The sequence below is a fragment of the Melopsittacus undulatus genome, chromosome 7, assembly GCF_012275295.1.
Source record: "Melopsittacus undulatus isolate bMelUnd1 chromosome 7, bMelUnd1.mat.Z, whole genome shotgun sequence".
Classification (NCBI taxonomy): domain Eukaryota; kingdom Metazoa; phylum Chordata; class Aves; order Psittaciformes; family Psittaculidae; genus Melopsittacus; species Melopsittacus undulatus.
In genome coordinates this window covers 5,662,850-5,681,251 of record NC_047533.1, presented here as the reverse complement: position 1 = coordinate 5,681,251, position 18,402 = coordinate 5,662,850, and the positions used below count along the sequence as shown (strand labels likewise).

At 44.1% G+C, this 18,402-nt stretch overlaps 1 protein-coding gene across 1 annotated transcript in view; it reads right to left on the bottom strand.

The window, feature by feature from the left end:
- EIF2AK3 (eukaryotic translation initiation factor 2 alpha kinase 3) overlaps nt 1-12,277 on the bottom strand; it is a 46,819-nt gene extending 34,542 nt beyond the window's left edge. Inside the window, exons 1-2 of the mRNA XM_005144611.3 lie at nt 11,963-12,277; nt 5,235-5,364 (exon numbers count right to left, since the gene is read on the bottom strand). Of these exons, the coding sequence (XP_005144668.2) occupies nt 5,235-5,364; nt 11,963-12,234 (402 nt within the window). The 5' untranslated portion in view covers nt 12,235-12,277. The remainder of the gene's footprint in view (nt 1-5,234; nt 5,365-11,962) is intronic.
- Between the last annotated feature and the right edge of the window lie 6,125 nt (nt 12,278-18,402).

Here is an 18,402-nt window from a genome sequence, read left to right as displayed (position 1 = left end):
AGTGCCTCACCACTCTCACAGTAAAGAACTTCTTCCTTATACCTAACCTGAACTTCCCCTGTTTTAAGTTTAAACCCATCACCCCTTGCCCTATTGCTATAGTCCCTGATGATGAGTCCCTCTCCAGCATCCTTGTAAGGCCCCCTTCAGCTATTGACAGGCTGCTCTGAGGTCCAATTTCTATTTTCTCAGGATGTTTATATAATTTGCACTGATTCTCCTCTCTGTCTGTCCTGTGACTGTTGGCAGTGTCAGAACAGATTTATAGAGATTTAATAGAAATCAATAGTATTCATCACTGTATTCAACAGCTGTTACAATAACCTTTTAAGTGAAAATACTCAAACAAGTCTGACTGACAGGCTTAAGTACTCCCCACCCATGCTGAAAACAAACATATCTCAGCTTTCTGTTGGATGATATTTACAGGCAGTGACTTAACTGAAAAATAACTGAAGTAGAATGGCATGGACCAAACAAACCCCTCATTTTTATTGAGGTTCATAAAACGCTGCTGCAGAGGTGCCCTAAAGTGGCGGGCGAGACTCTCCTAAAACTGATGTCACGAGATTCCTCTTTCAAAGAGACTGTTAAATTATTTACCCTCCCCTGACTATGGGAGGGCACATAAAAGAATCCAGAAATCACAACTGGAGCCTCTCAGAGGGCGTTTCAACCTCTTTTCTTGGCCTGACTCGCTTCAATGTGGGTTTTGCAATTCCTCCTACACCAGAATGTAAGAGGCCAAAGGATGAGAGCTGCTGATTGTTTTTGCCATGCTTCCAAAGCAACCCAGGACAGCCTTCGGATCTTCTCTGGCTTGACTGAGTACAGAGCTTCTCCTATCCAATGTGCAGGGAAGTGCAGGTAGTGGACACATTACGTAGATTCCCAGGTGTTTGGATACCTCATAGTAGAATTTAGTATTTCTTTTGGGGAAGAAAAGCACTGAAAAATTGAAAATGTTTATGGAGCTGATACAGGGTGAGCAAAAACAAGGGAAAAAAAGTAAAAAATAAAAGAGATGTATTCACACTGTACATTAAATCTTGTCACTAGTTGAGCTTTGGAGAGTTTAAAATCCTTTCCCAACTCACTGCTCAAAGCATGAGCCTCCGCAAAGGGCAAGAAAAGGAATAATCTGCTAAAGATATCTATGAGTTCACTTTGCCTACAATGCAATTAGTTTCAGCTGACTTCAGTATAAAACTCCTTTGCATCTCCACATTTCTCTGGAGGAAAACATATAATACTGGGCTAGTCCACAAAAGCTTGCCACCTATGTCCAAAAAAGATTACACAGATACTTAAGTTTGCAGGAAAGTTGATTTTATGTGGCCATCACAATGAAAAAATAGAAAGAATTTAATACATATGAGTGCAATTTGAAGCTATTGAGAGTTTTTAAAGGGATAAGGATGTTGACAGGATTTGTGACATGACATAAGCCAATTATTTAATTTTTCTGGGATACAGTGGTATCTTCACTATGACTGCTTTAAATGTCAGCCTTGTGGACTGAAGCTCCTTTTGCCCCATGATCCACAATCTCTCAAATAAGGAAGTAAGATGCTTACTCAGGGATCAGTCTGTAACAGCCAAATCACGAGTCAATGTAGTTACTTTTACCAAGTACAACCCAGTGTAGCCTCTGCCCAGAGCACTGAAACTGCTACAATTGGAGCAGCACCTTCGGATTGAACTCCCTGCAGGGTTCCTGACAGTGCAGAGGGAATGGGTCAGCTGTGAATGTATTGTTAAGCTGTTACTCTCACACCATCACCACCAAGAATCCTGCTCACTCTCCTCTTTCTTAAAGATCAGCTCTTAAAGATCAGTTCTCTCTACCATTTATCCAGCCCACAGTAGGCTTTCCTCCTGCCTCCATCTCTTCTCCAGCCTCTCCCTATCCCATCAGTCATGCTAGTCACTAGTGGCTAGTCATTTTAATACACAGGCGAGTTTACACTTTCCTTTCTCTCATATAATAGATCCTCATAAGAGACAGAAGCCTATTAAGTAATTCAGTGTAAAGCTATGCAGGTAAGAGAATGCATCACCCTCCTTAGTAAACAACAGTTCCATAACGATGTGCTAGGAGCCATTTCCACTACTTGAGAGGCAGTTCTCCCTTTTCACTATGATTAAGCATCATTATTTAACAGGCTCATTCTCCCAGAAGTATTCTTGTCTAAGTACAATGTATTCATTACAAAGCTAAATTTAAAAGAGTAAATTAAAGTAGTTTCATTAAAAGTAAGCTCCCTTGTCTAAAAGTTGAGATTCAGTGACTTTACCCTGAACTTCAATTGGCAATCTTTTGAGTGCAAGTAACAAGAAATCTTGGAGTTGTAAACATGCAGCTGTTAGAGAGAAGGACCCAGTGGATAAGTAAACAGTTTATAAACTCTTATGCACAAGACTGAAATGCAGAGTCATAACGTTTCAGCACTGGTGCCCTGATCATGATTATTTATGTTGGAGCTTAGAGTTAAGGATTGAATTTTACCATTTTCGTAACCCAGACACACAATTCAGCAGCTTTTCCTTTCTAATTGATCTGCTCACATGACAAATAATGAACATCTCACTTGTCAGTGTCTTAAGCAGCAGTTTCAGAATCTGAAGTGTTTGACAGAGCTGCTGGAACAGTTGAAATTTTACTACCTCACTTTCTTAATTAACACATGAGCTCCAGACAGCCAAGTTGACATTTTACAGTTAGGCAAAGGAAATAACTACAGGTCTATTCAACACTGGAAGTTTGAAGATCTCATATGTCTGTTCTTAAAAGAGATTCAATTACCGCTTTTGCACTAGGACCTGGAACTCCAGTTCACTGCACTCTCACCCAGGGTAGGTAAAAAACCCCACATCAAAACAGTTCAGACACAGCCGCATGTGCTTCCCTCACTCTCTGAAAGAACACAGATCTTTAACACTGAAAGTGTCAAGCAAAAAGAGTTTTTCATCTGCTGTTTCTTGCAAGAAAATATAAGGCTGACAGCTTACATAATGATACTGATTTATGATGAAAATAATATTGTGGTTGCAAGCACACAGACTTTTTTTACCTCAAAAATGTTGGAAGAGGAAGAAAAAGCCTCAAGTTAGTTTGAGAGGGTAAAATTTAACATGCCACATGCCCAAATCGGAGAGAAAATATGCTGAGCAGGGAGATGACAGACTCTGAGGCTTTAATTCATTTACTATTTTGACCCAAACCAAAATTGTCCCAACAATTTTCACGAGGCCAATTTTAATGAGTGAGTGACATTACTCTAGATTCACTGCATGGAAGCTTTCAGCTGATATTGACAGCAGATTAAACTTAAATGTTTAAATTATATATTTAAATGTTTGAGTGTAGCTTATTTGGAGTGTTCATCACTTGTTTCTTGTTAAATCCTGACTTATCTTAACAGCATTTGTTTACATGACAGTAAGTCTAAAAAGGCCCATACGCATAATGCTCAACGGCTTCTAACAGGGCAGAATGAAGTTCTACTTCCAGAATTAGTTTTCTCATAGGCTCTGCATCTTAACTGTCAAAACCCATCAGTGCCTTTGGCCATGGCTGTAGAAATGAAACAGTTTGAAAGCCCATCTGAAAACGTCCTATATGCATAACACATACTCCTTTAAACTCTAGTTTTATGACTCCCACAATCTCATAACTTGCAGCCATCAAAAGGGAATTAAGTATTGCATAGACAGATGACAACTGTTGTCTAAAGGCAGACCTGTTGTTTCCACAGTTATACCAAACTGGAGAAGATAAAAATTCAACACACCAGTTAGTACCCAGTGCCTGGATTCTCAAAATCTTCATAAATCTGGGCTCATGTCTTAATTTGTAGTGAAAAATTAAGTTTATATTTGCACATATTTCAAACGTGTGGTTCTGCTTTCACTGTGGTCATCAGAAACTCTGTGCAACATCAGATAAGAGACCAAAGATTTAAGTATCTAGTATTGAAACAGCTCTGAAGGACTCCAGTTTATAACTGACACCTTCCTCTTTACAGAGCTTTTTACAGTTCTCTTTACTGTTTTTTTGTTTTGTTTTCAGTTCTGCTCTGCAACATATTTCTGGGGAGAAAGTTCTTTCCTAAAGCAGTTTTCCTTAAACACAAAAATACAACCGCACAAGTTTGACAGTTACATCTGTAACTAAAATTCTGTCTCAGATAGGGAGAAACAGGAGTTAGTATTCACATTACTGTTGCAATCTGAGATACTTATTATTAGCTCTCATACATACACTGCCACAGCAACAGACCAATCTTTCCTTAAACTACTTGATATCAAAACAGACGCCTGTAAACAGACAGCAACAACGAACCACAAACAAGAAGCTCACACAGTCTGAAACTTCTGAATTCAACTTCCATTTTCCAATGCCCACCATGCAAAGAGTATGATGTAGGTCATCAAACCCAACCACCCATGACAGTGGAGGACCATGCACTTTGTCATCACCACAAACTACCTCTTAGTTGGTATATTTACTCTTCCTAACTCTAGGAGGGAATGACTCATGGAACTCACTTCTTCAGAACAGGAAAAAAAAAGGCAAAAAGACTTCATTCTAATTTCTACTCTAAGTGTCATCAAACTAATGGTGGAAAGAGCACCTAACAAGAAACTTGTGTCTCTAAATTTCCTTCTTACAGTTCATCAGCAAGCAGTGATGGATGCAACCCTTTACCACTCTATTCTTCAGGATGACCTTCAGCACTCCATTTCATTGCTTATGCATTTTATTTCATAGGCTGCTTATCTAGTATATATACAAAAAACCCCAACCAAACAGACAAAGCAATCCTTTGTTTATTTATGAAGTCACAAGGACTTTTCTTAAGGGAAAAGGAAAGAAGCCAGTACTTGCCAAAACATACTCTAGCAATACAAAGTAGATGATCCTTTCATTTGCTTCAAATTGCAAATAACTTGTTTTCAATCAGGAAATATATACAATTCCCAGACTTGGTTACATCATCTAGTTTGGTAGTTATCACATACCATCAGTCACAAGACTAAAATGCTGAGACACTCATGTTTGAAATGGCAACATGATGTAAGCACTCATAAAACAAAGTTTGAGAATAGCTACCAAACTTGACCCAAACTAAGTCTGCTGCATTAGTGAACACCTATCACATATGGAAGAATTTGCTTTCATTTGATCACAGAAAGTTCTCTTTGTAAAGATTTAGTCAAAAGAGCCTTACCTCTGGTTTACTGAGACTGGATGATACAAGAGAACCTGATCCCACATCCAGATCCCACTGTTTTCTCCCACTGTTTTCTGGGTCCAGGGCAGCAATTCGTCCATCCAAAGTGCTGATAATTACTAGGGATCTGCAAGTTAGAAGCATTCACAGTCAAAACCACAGCCATATGGGGTTTCTCTGTTAGCTGCTTTCTATATTTAAGAGAATGCAACTCCAACCTTAAAGTTAAGTCTACATACAGCAGTTTCACTGGTAGCTCTACCTAGACCAACAAGCAAGAGTAGAAAAGTTGCAGTCTCTGGCTGGATGTCACAAGCTAATTCACATGATGTATGATGCTTTCAGAGTTCTGCTTCAGGGGAAAATAGTTGACTTTTTGCTCCCAAATGCAGGTGTTGCACCGAATGAGATCATCATCTTTTGAGATATTTATATGTGTAAATCCTATTTCTTCCAATACCTCCTACACTGATCTTTATTACATCGTTTCAAAACAACCTAAACCTGAAAATATGAAACCCAGCAAATCAGTATGTAAGAAATACTAACTTGCAATTAAGTTTCCAACACTTCTGGATGAAACATGGAAATCCTGAAGATTTTACAAGTCTTGGAATAAAACAAGTCTTGCCTAAGGCATACACAGGACACTTGAAACAACCTCCAACATCTGCAGACAAGAAAGCAAGAAAACTGCCTTATGCAGCTTAGCCTTTAGGTAGCCTATCTGTCTGGGGATACATGTCAATGGCAGGCTAGCTGTTTATTTCTACAGTGCATGAAACTCATCATCTTTAGTATATCTTGCTTCTTACACAGCCATATAGTTAGAATAAGCAGTTCTGGTTGGGCTATAATCCAGCCATTAAAACCAAATAAACAACACATCAGAGAAAAAACACTGACAAGGCATTTTTGAAGGGCCTTTTATTTCTCCTGAAGATTGTTTTATTCCGACCTGGAAAAGCTGGGATACGTTGGCAGTTTTGGCTTGCAACAGGCTCCCAATCTTCAAAGGCTGCGGAAGAAGAGCTTGATCACTTTTACAGACTGGCTGCATTGAGTGGGGTTGGATCTGGTGACCCAGAAAGACCTTTCTAGACATTGATTTCAGTGAGAATAAGGAACTGTGCCAATAAACTTGACAAGGAGATTAACTGGTTTTGGGTGGGGGGAAGTCATGCACACAGAGACATGTATGAATCATTCCTTTAAACAATCAAGAACACCAAATAATTGTGTGGAACTGAAGCCAAATATGCTCATTTGTCCAAAGTTACAAGTGTAGAAGATAAAGTTTAAAGAGGAAATGATGGGGGCTATCCTTTTTCTGTAAGATGGGAAAAACTAAAATCATGATCTTGAAAACATGTTCAAAGACAGGGGCTTAAGACATCACCTATAACAAAGGTCAAGTAAAACACTGGAGTTTTACATGTAAAAGTAACCCACATATTTTATAGGGCCTTATACTCTACTGTAGCACTGTATTGCTAATAAATAGGAAATTAAATGCCTCTTTAACCTGTACCAAAAGTAACACAGAGGCTCCACTTCTGAAGGTGGCAAAGCATCACATTTCTCCAAAACCTTAACAGTTAAAAAAATACCAATTGTGCAAATATTTGAACAGTGAAATACATCAGGTTTTATAAGCTGAGTCCATACAATTACTCCAACTGTACAGAAACCAGGACCAGGTTAATAATAAACCTGGTTGCAGGAGACTGTTCTCAAGCACTGTAAACAAGTGCTTGCATGCGGAAGGCCTTGGACACACATTTAACAGAAACTGTTTGCTTTGTGGTAAAACAATTTCTCTGAAGCCTTTTAGTATTGCATAAAAATATTATTCCAAGTGGGTCTATTTAAGTGTCGATCCAGCTGACAGCTAGGTTATAAAAAGGGTAGAAATGTTGCTAGAACGGAGGGAATTTTGCCAGTAAAAATCCTAAAATCATACTGTGAAACGTTTCCTTCCCATCTATTCCTATTTTTTCCTTATATATTTCTTCCTTACATTATTCTTACATAAGAAATATTCCTATATTTCTTCCCACTTGACTTCTCCTTCAAGTAACAATGTTTTATGCCTTTGTATCTTACCTTTGCATATTATCCTTTCCCACCACATTCAAACCTCAGCCTTCCCAAAGAGACCTCTCATTTTTAACCCTCACCACTGTCACCCAAGACACTTGCATCGTGACCTCTGGTCACCCAAATAGTACTGTAATTGCACTTATTTTTAAGTTTAGCTGATTAGGAAAGGGGGGGAATCATCCTTTAGAGAGAACCTTTGTACCAGCAGTACACACTTTGTGAAACTGGTTTAACCCTCTGCTTCCACATAGCCTAAAAATCCTGACTTTTGAGTGCAGTGGTACTCTATTAGTCCCCTTGGCCACTAGTTCTATAATGGACTTGGTTTCATAAACTCCACCTACTGAGCAAACACTGTGATGAAGAGACAACCAGCTTGGCTATACATAGATCTAGCATGTTCCTTTAGAACTGGAACTAGGTGCAAGAAAAACACTCATTTCTCTCTGCTTTTTTAACGAGTGCTACATTTTGAACTAAATAGGCATACTTCTGGTCCCATCTTCATCTTAAGCTTCAAAAATAATCATGTATGTTAGAAAGGATCTGCTAAAAATCCTTACTCTTGTAATAGGAAGTAAGGATTTGTTACTTACTTTGTTTTTCTATGAAGTCTCAATATCTGTTCTCCCAGTCTCTGTTTAATTCTAGTGAGTTAAAATCCTGTCACTTGAACTCTAATTGCTGTTAAGATCTGCAATTTGTCTACATGTGCCCTAGAACCATGCTAGTGTTACACTTTCTCACTATGAGATTTTCCCTTTTCCAACTTCCTCCCCTTTTCCAGTGAAATTCCCTTGCTCGCAGCTTTGCATACCGACAGTATGAAGTGGTGACAAGAGATCTTCCCATCTTTCAAGTAGTCTAATCAAGCACTAAATTAACACATCCTGATAAAAGCAGTTTAGGCAACTACTTCAAGAAACTATTTCAGAGCTTAAGAACAGGCAGGCAACTTGCTTTCTGCCACCCCACAGTGCTACTGTAAGTTTACTGTAGCATATTATGCCTATTTCTTACAGCACCAGTAGAACAAAGAGCCACCCTTTCAGCCATCTCTTTGCAAGCCTTTGCTGGCCAAAGAGGTGCAGATGATACCTGCAATTCCCTTCCATTGAACTGAAATGGCAATATTCTGGATGCAACAAGTTGCAAGGAAAAGGAAATCCTGCATTAGTTTGGTTAAACCTGTTAACACTCTGTTATTCTCTACAAAGCTATACCTTATCACACTGCTTTATGAATACCACTTCCTGACTGGAATAAAGCTTCATAGCAGTTTTCCAGTATCTGAAGGGAGCCTTAAGGATGCTGGGGAGGGACTCTTCATTGGGAACTGCAGTGATAGGACAAGGGGTAATGGGTTAAAACTTCAACAGGGGAAGTTTAGATTGGATATAAGGAGGAAGATCTTTACTGTAAAGGTGGTGAAGCACTGGAATGGGTTGCCCAGGGAAGCTGTGAATGCTCTGCCCCTGGCAGTGTTCAAGGCCAGGTTGGACAGAGCCTTGGGTGCCATGGTTTAGTGTGAGGTGTCCCTGCCCATGGCAGGGGGTTGGAACTGGATGATCTTAAGGTGCTTTCCAACCCAAACTATTCTATGATTCTATGTTTCATGACTACCTTGACCGAAGAAGCCAACTTCCAACAATACAGAAGTATTCTAAGAACAATACCAAACTAAACCTCAATTTCAGATATCATCCCACAGAAAACATTACCCATTTTAACATCAAAGGTAAAAAGGTCAAAAGTCACAATTATAATGCCAAGGAATGGAGGAGGATAGAAACTGCATCAAATTCCTAAAATGGCAAGATATTTGTTAAAAGTACATCACAGACTGTGCTGGGGAGCAAATCACATCACACAGTTGCTAGGGAAGGCAAAAAACCCCACCAACAAACCCCCAAACTGCAATAGTCTCCACAAGCCTGGACCAGAACACCACAACAAAATAAAAAGACACAAAAAGGAAGCACTCCAAACTAGGCAGCTACTTAAACCTCAGGATCCCTCAACCAGACACCTGAAAAACGAACACCAGTAAAATGATGAAGACACATTTCACCTTGCCTCGAGCTGCTGCTCCAGAGCATACTATTGACCAAGTCTCAGAGAAGAAAATCCCTTCTGGGCCCTTACAGATGGCCAGCAGAAGGGCTAAAGCAATGGGCCAATAGAATATAGGAAATATGAAGGTATCTATAATCACAGCAGCTGGCAGAGACTAAGTAGATCCTATACAGTCGGATTTTATTTGTCCTTTGTCAATATGAAAACACATCTGGACATACTTCCCTCACCCTAACCATCCACAAATAGCCTCTATGAAGTGTTTCCTTACCATTTCCTACCCTCTCTTGCTCACAGACTTGAGCTTGTTATTAAAGTGCAGTTATAAGGTTCCCCCTTGAAACTATGAAGAACACCTACTACAAACTTTCACATGCATTGACATAAAGCCAGTCCTGGGTCTTAAAACCACTGTTTATATCCCATCATGAACACAGCCCACTTTTGGAGATCGGATGGCCTCAGGCTCTGTTCTACTTTACAGAAGTGAAGGTGTCTGATTTACCTAGCAACAGAAGCACAGGGCTAAGGCTGCAAGGGAAGATGTAAACAGGATAGAGGAGGAGCACTTATTTAGCTTATTTACAGCCTTTCACTGCACAAAAAAAATGTGTATTTATTCAAATCAGCTGGGTTTGTTAGAAGAAGCAGAACTCATCATCCTTTTGGTACAACATTTACCACTATTACTGTTTCAGTTTAACAAAAACCTGAAACAACAGCAAAACAACCCTAATATTCTCAACAGCAATTTGGGACATGGCATATAGGGCTGTTTGTTAGAGCTGAGCTCTATAAACAGTTATTCCAGTTTCAACACCTGCGTGTTTGTACATAAACAGCATGGCAGTTCACTAACCCTCACATTTTCTTCTAGGAAGTTAAAGAAATTCTTAACCAAATATGATGACAGTCATTTGCCTATGGCAAAAATAGTTGAGGTTTTGGTTTTGTTGGGGTTTTTCAGATTATACTGACCTGTTCTATTACATGGATATTTTATTGCTGAAGAACAATTAACTGAGGTGAGTAGAGCTCTCACAACTGAAATAATAAAAAAGAGCAGGCTAATACTATGGCCAGGCAGCCATTCCATTTCTATTTGATGACAGCAAATCTATTTCTCTGTACTAATCAATTAGATAACAGCCACATTTAATCTCAGGCTTAAATTACCACACTGAACATCTTTAGTGTGTTTTACTTAGCTCTAGTGGTCAAAGAGAAAATTCATTTTTAAACATTTTCAAGGCTAAACAAATGAAGGTCTCATTAAAAATTGAACAGAGTCGAATTGTAATAAACCAGGTGGGAATTTGATGACCTGATACACAAAGGAATGATCCTGCTGCTAAAAGGTGAACAGATCTTCCTCAAAACAGGATGCCAAGTTATCAGCCAGTTTCTAAGTGAATGTTTGGGGTTTTCATCTTCGGAAGAGCTTCTCAAATATAGTAGGCATTTAGTCATGCTCTTCTTCCTTTAAACTCCGGCTGTGGTTTATCACCTCATCCTTCTCAGCCAATTCAGAAACAGCCTGGGAACAGCTCAGTAACATTTCTGCACTTGAGTCATTCATTAAAATCTTTCTTGTGCCAGAGCTTCTTGCCACATGTGTTTATTAAGTATTTTATTTCCCCTTGTTATAGTCTGAAACTTGTTCAGCAATTTGTCTTGCATGCTTGGCTCCCCTTCAAGCGCACATCAGTGTCTGTGTTTAACCACTAAGCAAACAGAAGAACTGCATTTTCTTTACAAGAAAAAGAAAAGATGACAGGAAGGGATACATACGATGTTCTGAACAAGTGCGAGTTGCAGGTGCTGGAAAGAGTTTAGACTACACATGCAGTGCTTTACAGCACTGCCACCAGGTAACAAGGCAAGGAAGGGACTTGGCATTACCAAGTTAAGTAGACTATTACCGGGGTAAGCAGACTGGCCAGACGACACTTAGCATGACATCCAGCAGCTTATCTGTTAAGAATTAAGGCACCTTTTCTACTTACTAACAGCCACTGAAAGAACAAGTTCTTTAGGCTAGGTCCTCTCCTTACTGCTCCATCCTCCTCCTGTCCATCCTGCCCATCCCTGCAGCGCTATTCCCAGCCCCATCACGGGACTCATCTCTTCCACCCTTTGCCCTGCACCTCTCCCGGCGCCTTCAGGCACTTCCCCGCGTGTCCCCACCGCTCAACCAGCTCGCAACACCCTCGTTTCTCCACGCACCCCTTTCCCAACGCACTGCTCCGGTTAAGAACAACCTATACCCAACTCTCCCACCTCTGCGCTCCCCCTCCGTGCTCACTCCTGCACGACCCCCGGACCGTGCAGCCCCTTTTCCACATACACCCCCTCCAGCCCCATAGATGCTCACAGTCCCCCGAGCATCCCCAGACACTGCCCCATGGGTACCAGCCGCCCCAAGCACCCCCAAACAGGGCGCTAACCCCACGTGCCGCATCTCTACACACTAACCCCCTTCCGGACAACAGAGCTCCGCTCCGCAGTCCCGGGCAAGGACCCTCATCCCAGTCACCGACACCCACCTGCCGCCGGTCCGGGCCTCTCCGCTCCCCTCAGCCTCCTGCTCGCCGGGCGCCGCGGTGGCCACGCCGGCCTCATCGTCCTCCACCGTCACGTCAGCAGAACCGGCCGGCAAAGCGGCGGGAGCGGCGGCCGCCCCTAACCCGAAAGCGGCCTCCACAGCCGCGACATCGCTCGGTGGCGGCGGCAGCGCCTCCGGGCCCCCCGCCGCTACCCCCAGCAGCACCAGTACCGTGAAGGCGGCCAGAGCGCTGCGGCACTGCGGCCCCCGCATGGAGGGGCCCCGCTTCGGCCGCCGTTAGGGCATGAACGCGGCCGCCGACACCGATACCGCCGCCGCCACCACAGAATGGGCGCGCACCGCAGCCCCGCCCGCCCGCCACGTACCGGCACTCCGCGCGCAACCGCCCCTCACACCAGCGCCCGCCCCTTCGCGGCGGGGAGGGAGCTCATTGGTCCGGCGCCACGCCGCTCCGCCCGCCTCTACTCTTTGATTGGCTAGAAGGGGAAGGAGCGGTGTTTGTCAACAGAGCCTCCGGGCCAATCAGAATCGCGCCGCTCGCTCTCCTCCCTCTACCGCTGTTGCCACCAATGGGAAGCGCATGATTCACCGAGCTGCTCTGCGATTGGCGGAGCCGCCGCGCCACACGTGCTGCTGACTGGCGCGCCGGGCGGGGCTGCCCCGCCCCTTCCCGGCCGGCCCGCGGCTGGAGACGTGGCTGTTCGTCCGCGCCGGAGGGGCGGGGCTAGCGGCGCGTACCACCCGGTGCGCAGGGCGGGGGGGAGGCGGGAGGGGACGGGTAAAGTGCCCCCCCCCCGAGTAGGGAAATGGGCTCGTCGGGTGGGAACGGCGGAGGGTAGCCTGAGGGAAGCGGGGCTGGGATACGCGTGTGTGAGTCTGAAGTGACTCTTGCAGGATGCACTGAGGTGCCCATTGGACACCTTCTCCCGACCGCGCTGGTTTATGTTGCTTAAAGCACCTTCTCCAGCTGAGTCTTGTCCCCTTCAGGACAGGTGCCCCTCAGGAGCTCGTTCCCCAGGCAATGGCTGCCCCACCTGGCCCGGCTCAGTGGAGCAGCGTGGCTGGGTCCCTTCTCTACAAGAGAGACATTGAGGGGCTGGAAAAAGGGTCCAGAGAAGGGCATTGGAGCTGGTGCAGGGCCTGGAGCACAAGAGATGGGGAACGGCTGAGGGACCTGGGGGGTTCAGTCTGGAGAAGAGAAGGCTCAGGGGGGACCTGATGGCTCCCTCCAAGTGCCTGAGAGGAGGATGGAGCCAGGAGGGGCTGGGCTCTGCTCCCAAAGAACAAGGGATGGGACAAGAGGAAACGGCCTCAAGCTGCACCAGGGCAGGTTTAGATGGAGCTGAGGAACAATTCCTGCCCCACAGGGTGCTCAGGCATTGGAACAGGCTGCCCAGGGCAGGGCTGCAGGCACCGGCCCTGCAAGTGTTCACACACCATGGAGACGAGGCCTCAGTGCCATTGGTTAGTGCTGGCCTTGGCAGTGCTGGGAATGGTTGGACTGGATGAGCTGAAAGGGCTTTTCCGGCCTGGCTGATTCCATGTAATTTGGTATTCCATGGTGACTGGTAGGCCCAAGAACACCTTCCCAAGCAGATGTTATAGCAACCTTGAAATCTATCTGGCATATTCAGCTCATGTTCCCTCGATGTATTCAGAGATTATGACTTCCTTTATCAAGCAGATCACACTTCCGCATCCTTCAGGAGGTATTCCCCCCCTTTCCAGCAGTTACCGTTATCCCCTTCACTTTGGGGAGCAGGAAGGGCTGCTCCATCACATCCCATCACCAAGGCTGGCTGTTGCCCACATCAGCAGCCTATAGCCTGCAATGGATCATGCCCTGACTTGCCAGTGTTACCTTGAGCTTTTGTGTCACTATTCACCCCTTAGAAGTTGTTTATCAAGCTGTACCTTTATCTTCTTTATAACCAAGTAAGTTACAAACTCTTCAGTTCCTACTGTGAGGCATCTCCTTCAGTGCTTAAATTGCATCTTTATGTCTCTGCCCTTTTCCATTCTCTTCAGCACTGCATCGCAGAATGTGGAGATGAGGGTGCTGTGTTCATCTGCCTCCAGCAGTCAGGAAGGCTCCGGTATATCCCTAGGGATGCCTTCCCTTTGCAAAGGGGCAAAGGCTGACTCTAGGCCATTAGAGAACACACAGCATGATGCTTTTCCTCTGCTGTGTACATGTGCATACCTAAGCTGTGTGGCTTTGCATCTGACTGCTTTATGTGGCAAAAATCCTTTATGTCAAAATCCTTTAAGCAGTTTATTACACCTTCCAGAGGAAATGGAATTCTTTGGTGTCTTCATAAAACATGAAATGAGATTTCTGTTAGACCTCTGACTGGCATTACTAATTCTTTAATGAGTCATATAATTTCTTCTGGTATTTAGCCAGGAAGTGGTTGCATACCATACAACTGAAGACAGGTATCAACCTGGCACCTTTTAGCTTTATAGAATTGCCCTTCTATATCAGAGTTTACTAAAGATGAACGTCGACAGACAAGGGGTCTCCACAGGCAGCTGTTTCAGAGCCACTTGGCCACAGTTATCCCTAGAAGAGCTTCGCTGGCTACTAATGGACTGAAATTTATCACATCACTGTTAAGTAATCCTCCCACATATCCTCCTGCTTCTTTACAAACATAGATCATAAGTGTTCAGTGGGCACTTCTGCATCTTTATTGACGTTTTAATCATGTCCATCTAGTAATGTGTCTGTACTATTGCTAAGGTTTTCTGGGATTTAGCCTTGCCAGCTATGGATTTCCTTTGATGTGCTTCACTTCCAATAACTACTCTGCTTCTCATAACTTCTCATTTATATCAACACTCTTTTATTTCCTGCTTTCCCCATTTTGGCTCTTCATGTTTCATTGTGAATCACTCTCTCCAGTCCTCTCATAAACCAGGAACTGGCAATGTATTTGCTCTCTTGACTTTTAAATTGTGGCTCTTTGATCGCTCAGTGAACTCTTTTTAAAGAGCTTGTAATTGTCATTTTTGGACTTCTACCTACATTTTTCTTCTTGCTTTCTTTTCTGATGAGTTGGAAATAGAGCTTCTGTTTTGCTAGGCAAACCAAGCCAAAGGCTTTTATTCTTCCCTTATACTGGCTCTCTGCTGCTCCCTGGTTCATCTCACTGTCCCCAGCACTTGTTCCCATTTAAATTAGGCTTTCACAGAATCATGGAATTCCAACTTGGAAAGGACCTCAAGGCTGAACAGCCCCAGCTCTCTCAGCCCTTCACACGGCTTTACAGTCCTTGGATCATCTTTGTGGCCCTTTTCTGGACCTTCTCATCTTTTTTTACAGTGGGGACCAAAACCGAACACAATATTCCAGCTGTGGCCTGATGAGCACTGAGTACAGTGGGATAATCACATCTTTATCCCTGCCGCTGATGCCCTCGTTGATGTTCCCTGGCATCCCATTGGATTTCTCTGCAGCAGCTGCACACTTTACTCAAACTGAGCTGGTGTCCACCAGGGCCCAGAGGTCCCTTTCCACAGAGCTGCTCCCAGGGCAGATCCCAGCCTTTGCTGCTCTCCGGGATTGGGTTTACTGAGGTGCAAGACCTGGCACCTGTCCTTGTTGAACTCCATAAGTTCTTGTTACCTCACTCTTCCAGACTTTCCAGGTCATCCTGCAGGGTGGCTTTCTCACATAGTGATGTTTTCAACAGTCATGTTGAAGGGTAACTCTAATACACTTAAGCTTTAAGCTCCATTATACTTATAGGCCAGGCAGAAAAACTACTTCTGTGTCATGCTTTTAACATGAGATAATTTATCTCTTGTCCCACTAGTTATACCAGGGGTTTGGAGACAGATGCACAGTAACCACAGACCCCAGCAAGTTCCAGAATATGGGAATACTTCACCAGTAGATTCTCCCTTTGTGCTGGTTCATGGAGGTTTATTATGCTTAAGGCAAAACAACAGCCTTGTGCAAGTGTCCCCATCACACACATGAGTATTACCTCACCTTCTCGCATTTTCCTCCCACTCTCCACCCCAGATCAGCAGTCTTCCAAGTGCAGCCTTTTATTTTAGGGTACTTTAGCAGTTTTTCATGACAGTACACATTTTCTGCTAGACTCCTCCTAGATTCCTTACCACTGAGGCATAAGGATTAACAGTTGTAACCTAAAAGCTCTCCCTTTTCTGTTTTGGAAACGTTTCTCTAAGGCATAGACAATGTTATTCACAAATCCTTAAGGCAAACACGGCACTACAGCCCTATCATTTTCTCTCTGTATTAAAAAATTGGTGCCAACAAAAACCAAACTTCCTCCTTTTTCAAAGCATGACTCACATTCTCCACTCTGTTTTGACTGACATAAGAGATCTATTTCAGTCATATGACAATAACTTGAAATCTGACCAGCCATTGATGTGGAAATCAACGCCTGTTCTTGCAGGATGGAAAGATGTTAATGGGAATGGTGGTTTATGTAACTCCACTAGAGATCTGCCTGTTTTCCCTGAGTAACTTGCTCTCAGCCAAAGCCCAGCGTGCCACCTCGTGGCTGCCCTGTGCCAAGGGCCACTCGGAGTTGCCTGGAAAACCATCACTTGTAGCCTCTCTTTCCCGACAAGAATCCAGACCACCAAAAAGCCGTATCAGTGTACCAGCACCCCTGCTGATGTCTTGTCGCAAGCCGAATGAAACCAAGCAATTCATCCAACAGGTCAAACCAGAGACAAGCAGTGAACATCTGCTGGAGTGAGTCCGGAGGAGAGCCATGAAGATGGTCAGAGGACTGGAGCTGCTCTGCTTTGGAGATGGGCTGAGAGAGCTGGACTTGTTCCATCTGGAGAAGAGAAGGCTCAAGGCAGACCTTAGAGCAGCTCCAGTGTCTAAATGGGACCAAGAAAGCTGGAGAGAAAGCTTTTTACAAGGGCCTGTAGGGACAGGCCAAGGGGAATGGCTTGAACCTGCCAGAGGGGAGACTGAGATGAGCTCTTAGGCAGAAGCTCTTCCGGGTGAGGGTGCTGAGGCGCTGGCACAGGGTGCCCAGAGAAGCTGTGGCTGCCCCATCCCTGGCAGTGTTCAAGGCCAGGTTGGACACAGGGGCTTGGAGCAACCTGCTCTAGTGGAAGGGATCCCTGCCCATGGCAGGAGCTTGGAACTGGATGAGCCTTAAGCTCCCTTCTAACCCAAATCATGCTGTGATTCTATGAAGTGGGTATTACCCAGAAGAAATGTCACCAAACTGGAATGGAGTTTACAAGATAAAAAATTAGGCAGCAAGAATGTACTTGTTGGGACCTGACAGGCTCGGAGAAGTGCTGCCAAGTAAAAAGAGAGGTTATCTGGAAAGATGAGTTAGAAATGCTCGACTTTCCACTTGTTTTCTCCAGCAGTGTGTTGGTGAAGTTTTACCTTCATAGGTCTGGTTGGTTTTCAGCTGTTTCATGCCTTGTCAAGTGAGAGAGACATGCAGTTAACTGGATGAACACAGCTGACATCCAGGGGCTGCTGTGTGCATGGATTTCATTCACTACTCACTTTTGCAACAGGTTTAAACTGAGCCAAATCTACCACAACAGATGGTCCTACAGCCTTCCAACTCCTGACTGACTGACCTTGCTGCCTTCCTCAGGAAAGGGCAATGAAAACTGACCTTGATTTTGCTGGTTGCTTTACCTTTCAGAAATAAACAGCTCTCTCCCAACACATGGAAGTAGCAGAAAAACTTTGTAAATGGTAGGAATGCTCCTTTTTGTGGACAATGCTGTCTTAGACCAGAGCAGCTCTGGAAGGGGAGTTACAAAACTCCCCTTCAGAGAGATGTTATGGGTGAGGTTTGGCTGAGCCAGTTCAACCTCATTCACCTGGCAAGAAGAAACTGGGGCTTTTTGTCTTAGGTGTCAAGGTGAATGAGCACAGGGGTACAGGAATGCCAAACCCCATACCCAGGCTGAATGTGGCTGGCAGATGAAAGGAGTGAAGAGCAGGATTACCCCTTTCTGTCAACAACAAGCTGTTATCTCAGCTAGTGTGTAATTTCCTAACATGTAATTTCAGCTTCAGATGCAGAACTCAGCACCCAGAATCATGCAGCCACCCTCAGCAGCCTGATGGTCCAAGCTGCTCCATCCATTGGGTGGATTCATCCATCATTCACTGAGGTTACCACCTCGCTGTTACCACCCTGTTGGATAAGGAGAATGTCTGTTCAAACAGAGCAGGTTCAAACAACCCCTCTGTACAGCAGCAGAGAGGATGAGAGCTGGCTCATGGATGGGCTTTGACACGGGACTAACACTGGCTTGTACAAAAGGACTTTGAGCTGTTTGCAAACAGAGCTGGAAGAAAATCCATTTCTAACATGTCCAGCGTCACATTTTTGTGCATAGGCAATACTCAGCACACCATAAAGGAATGATTTTCCTGCATTC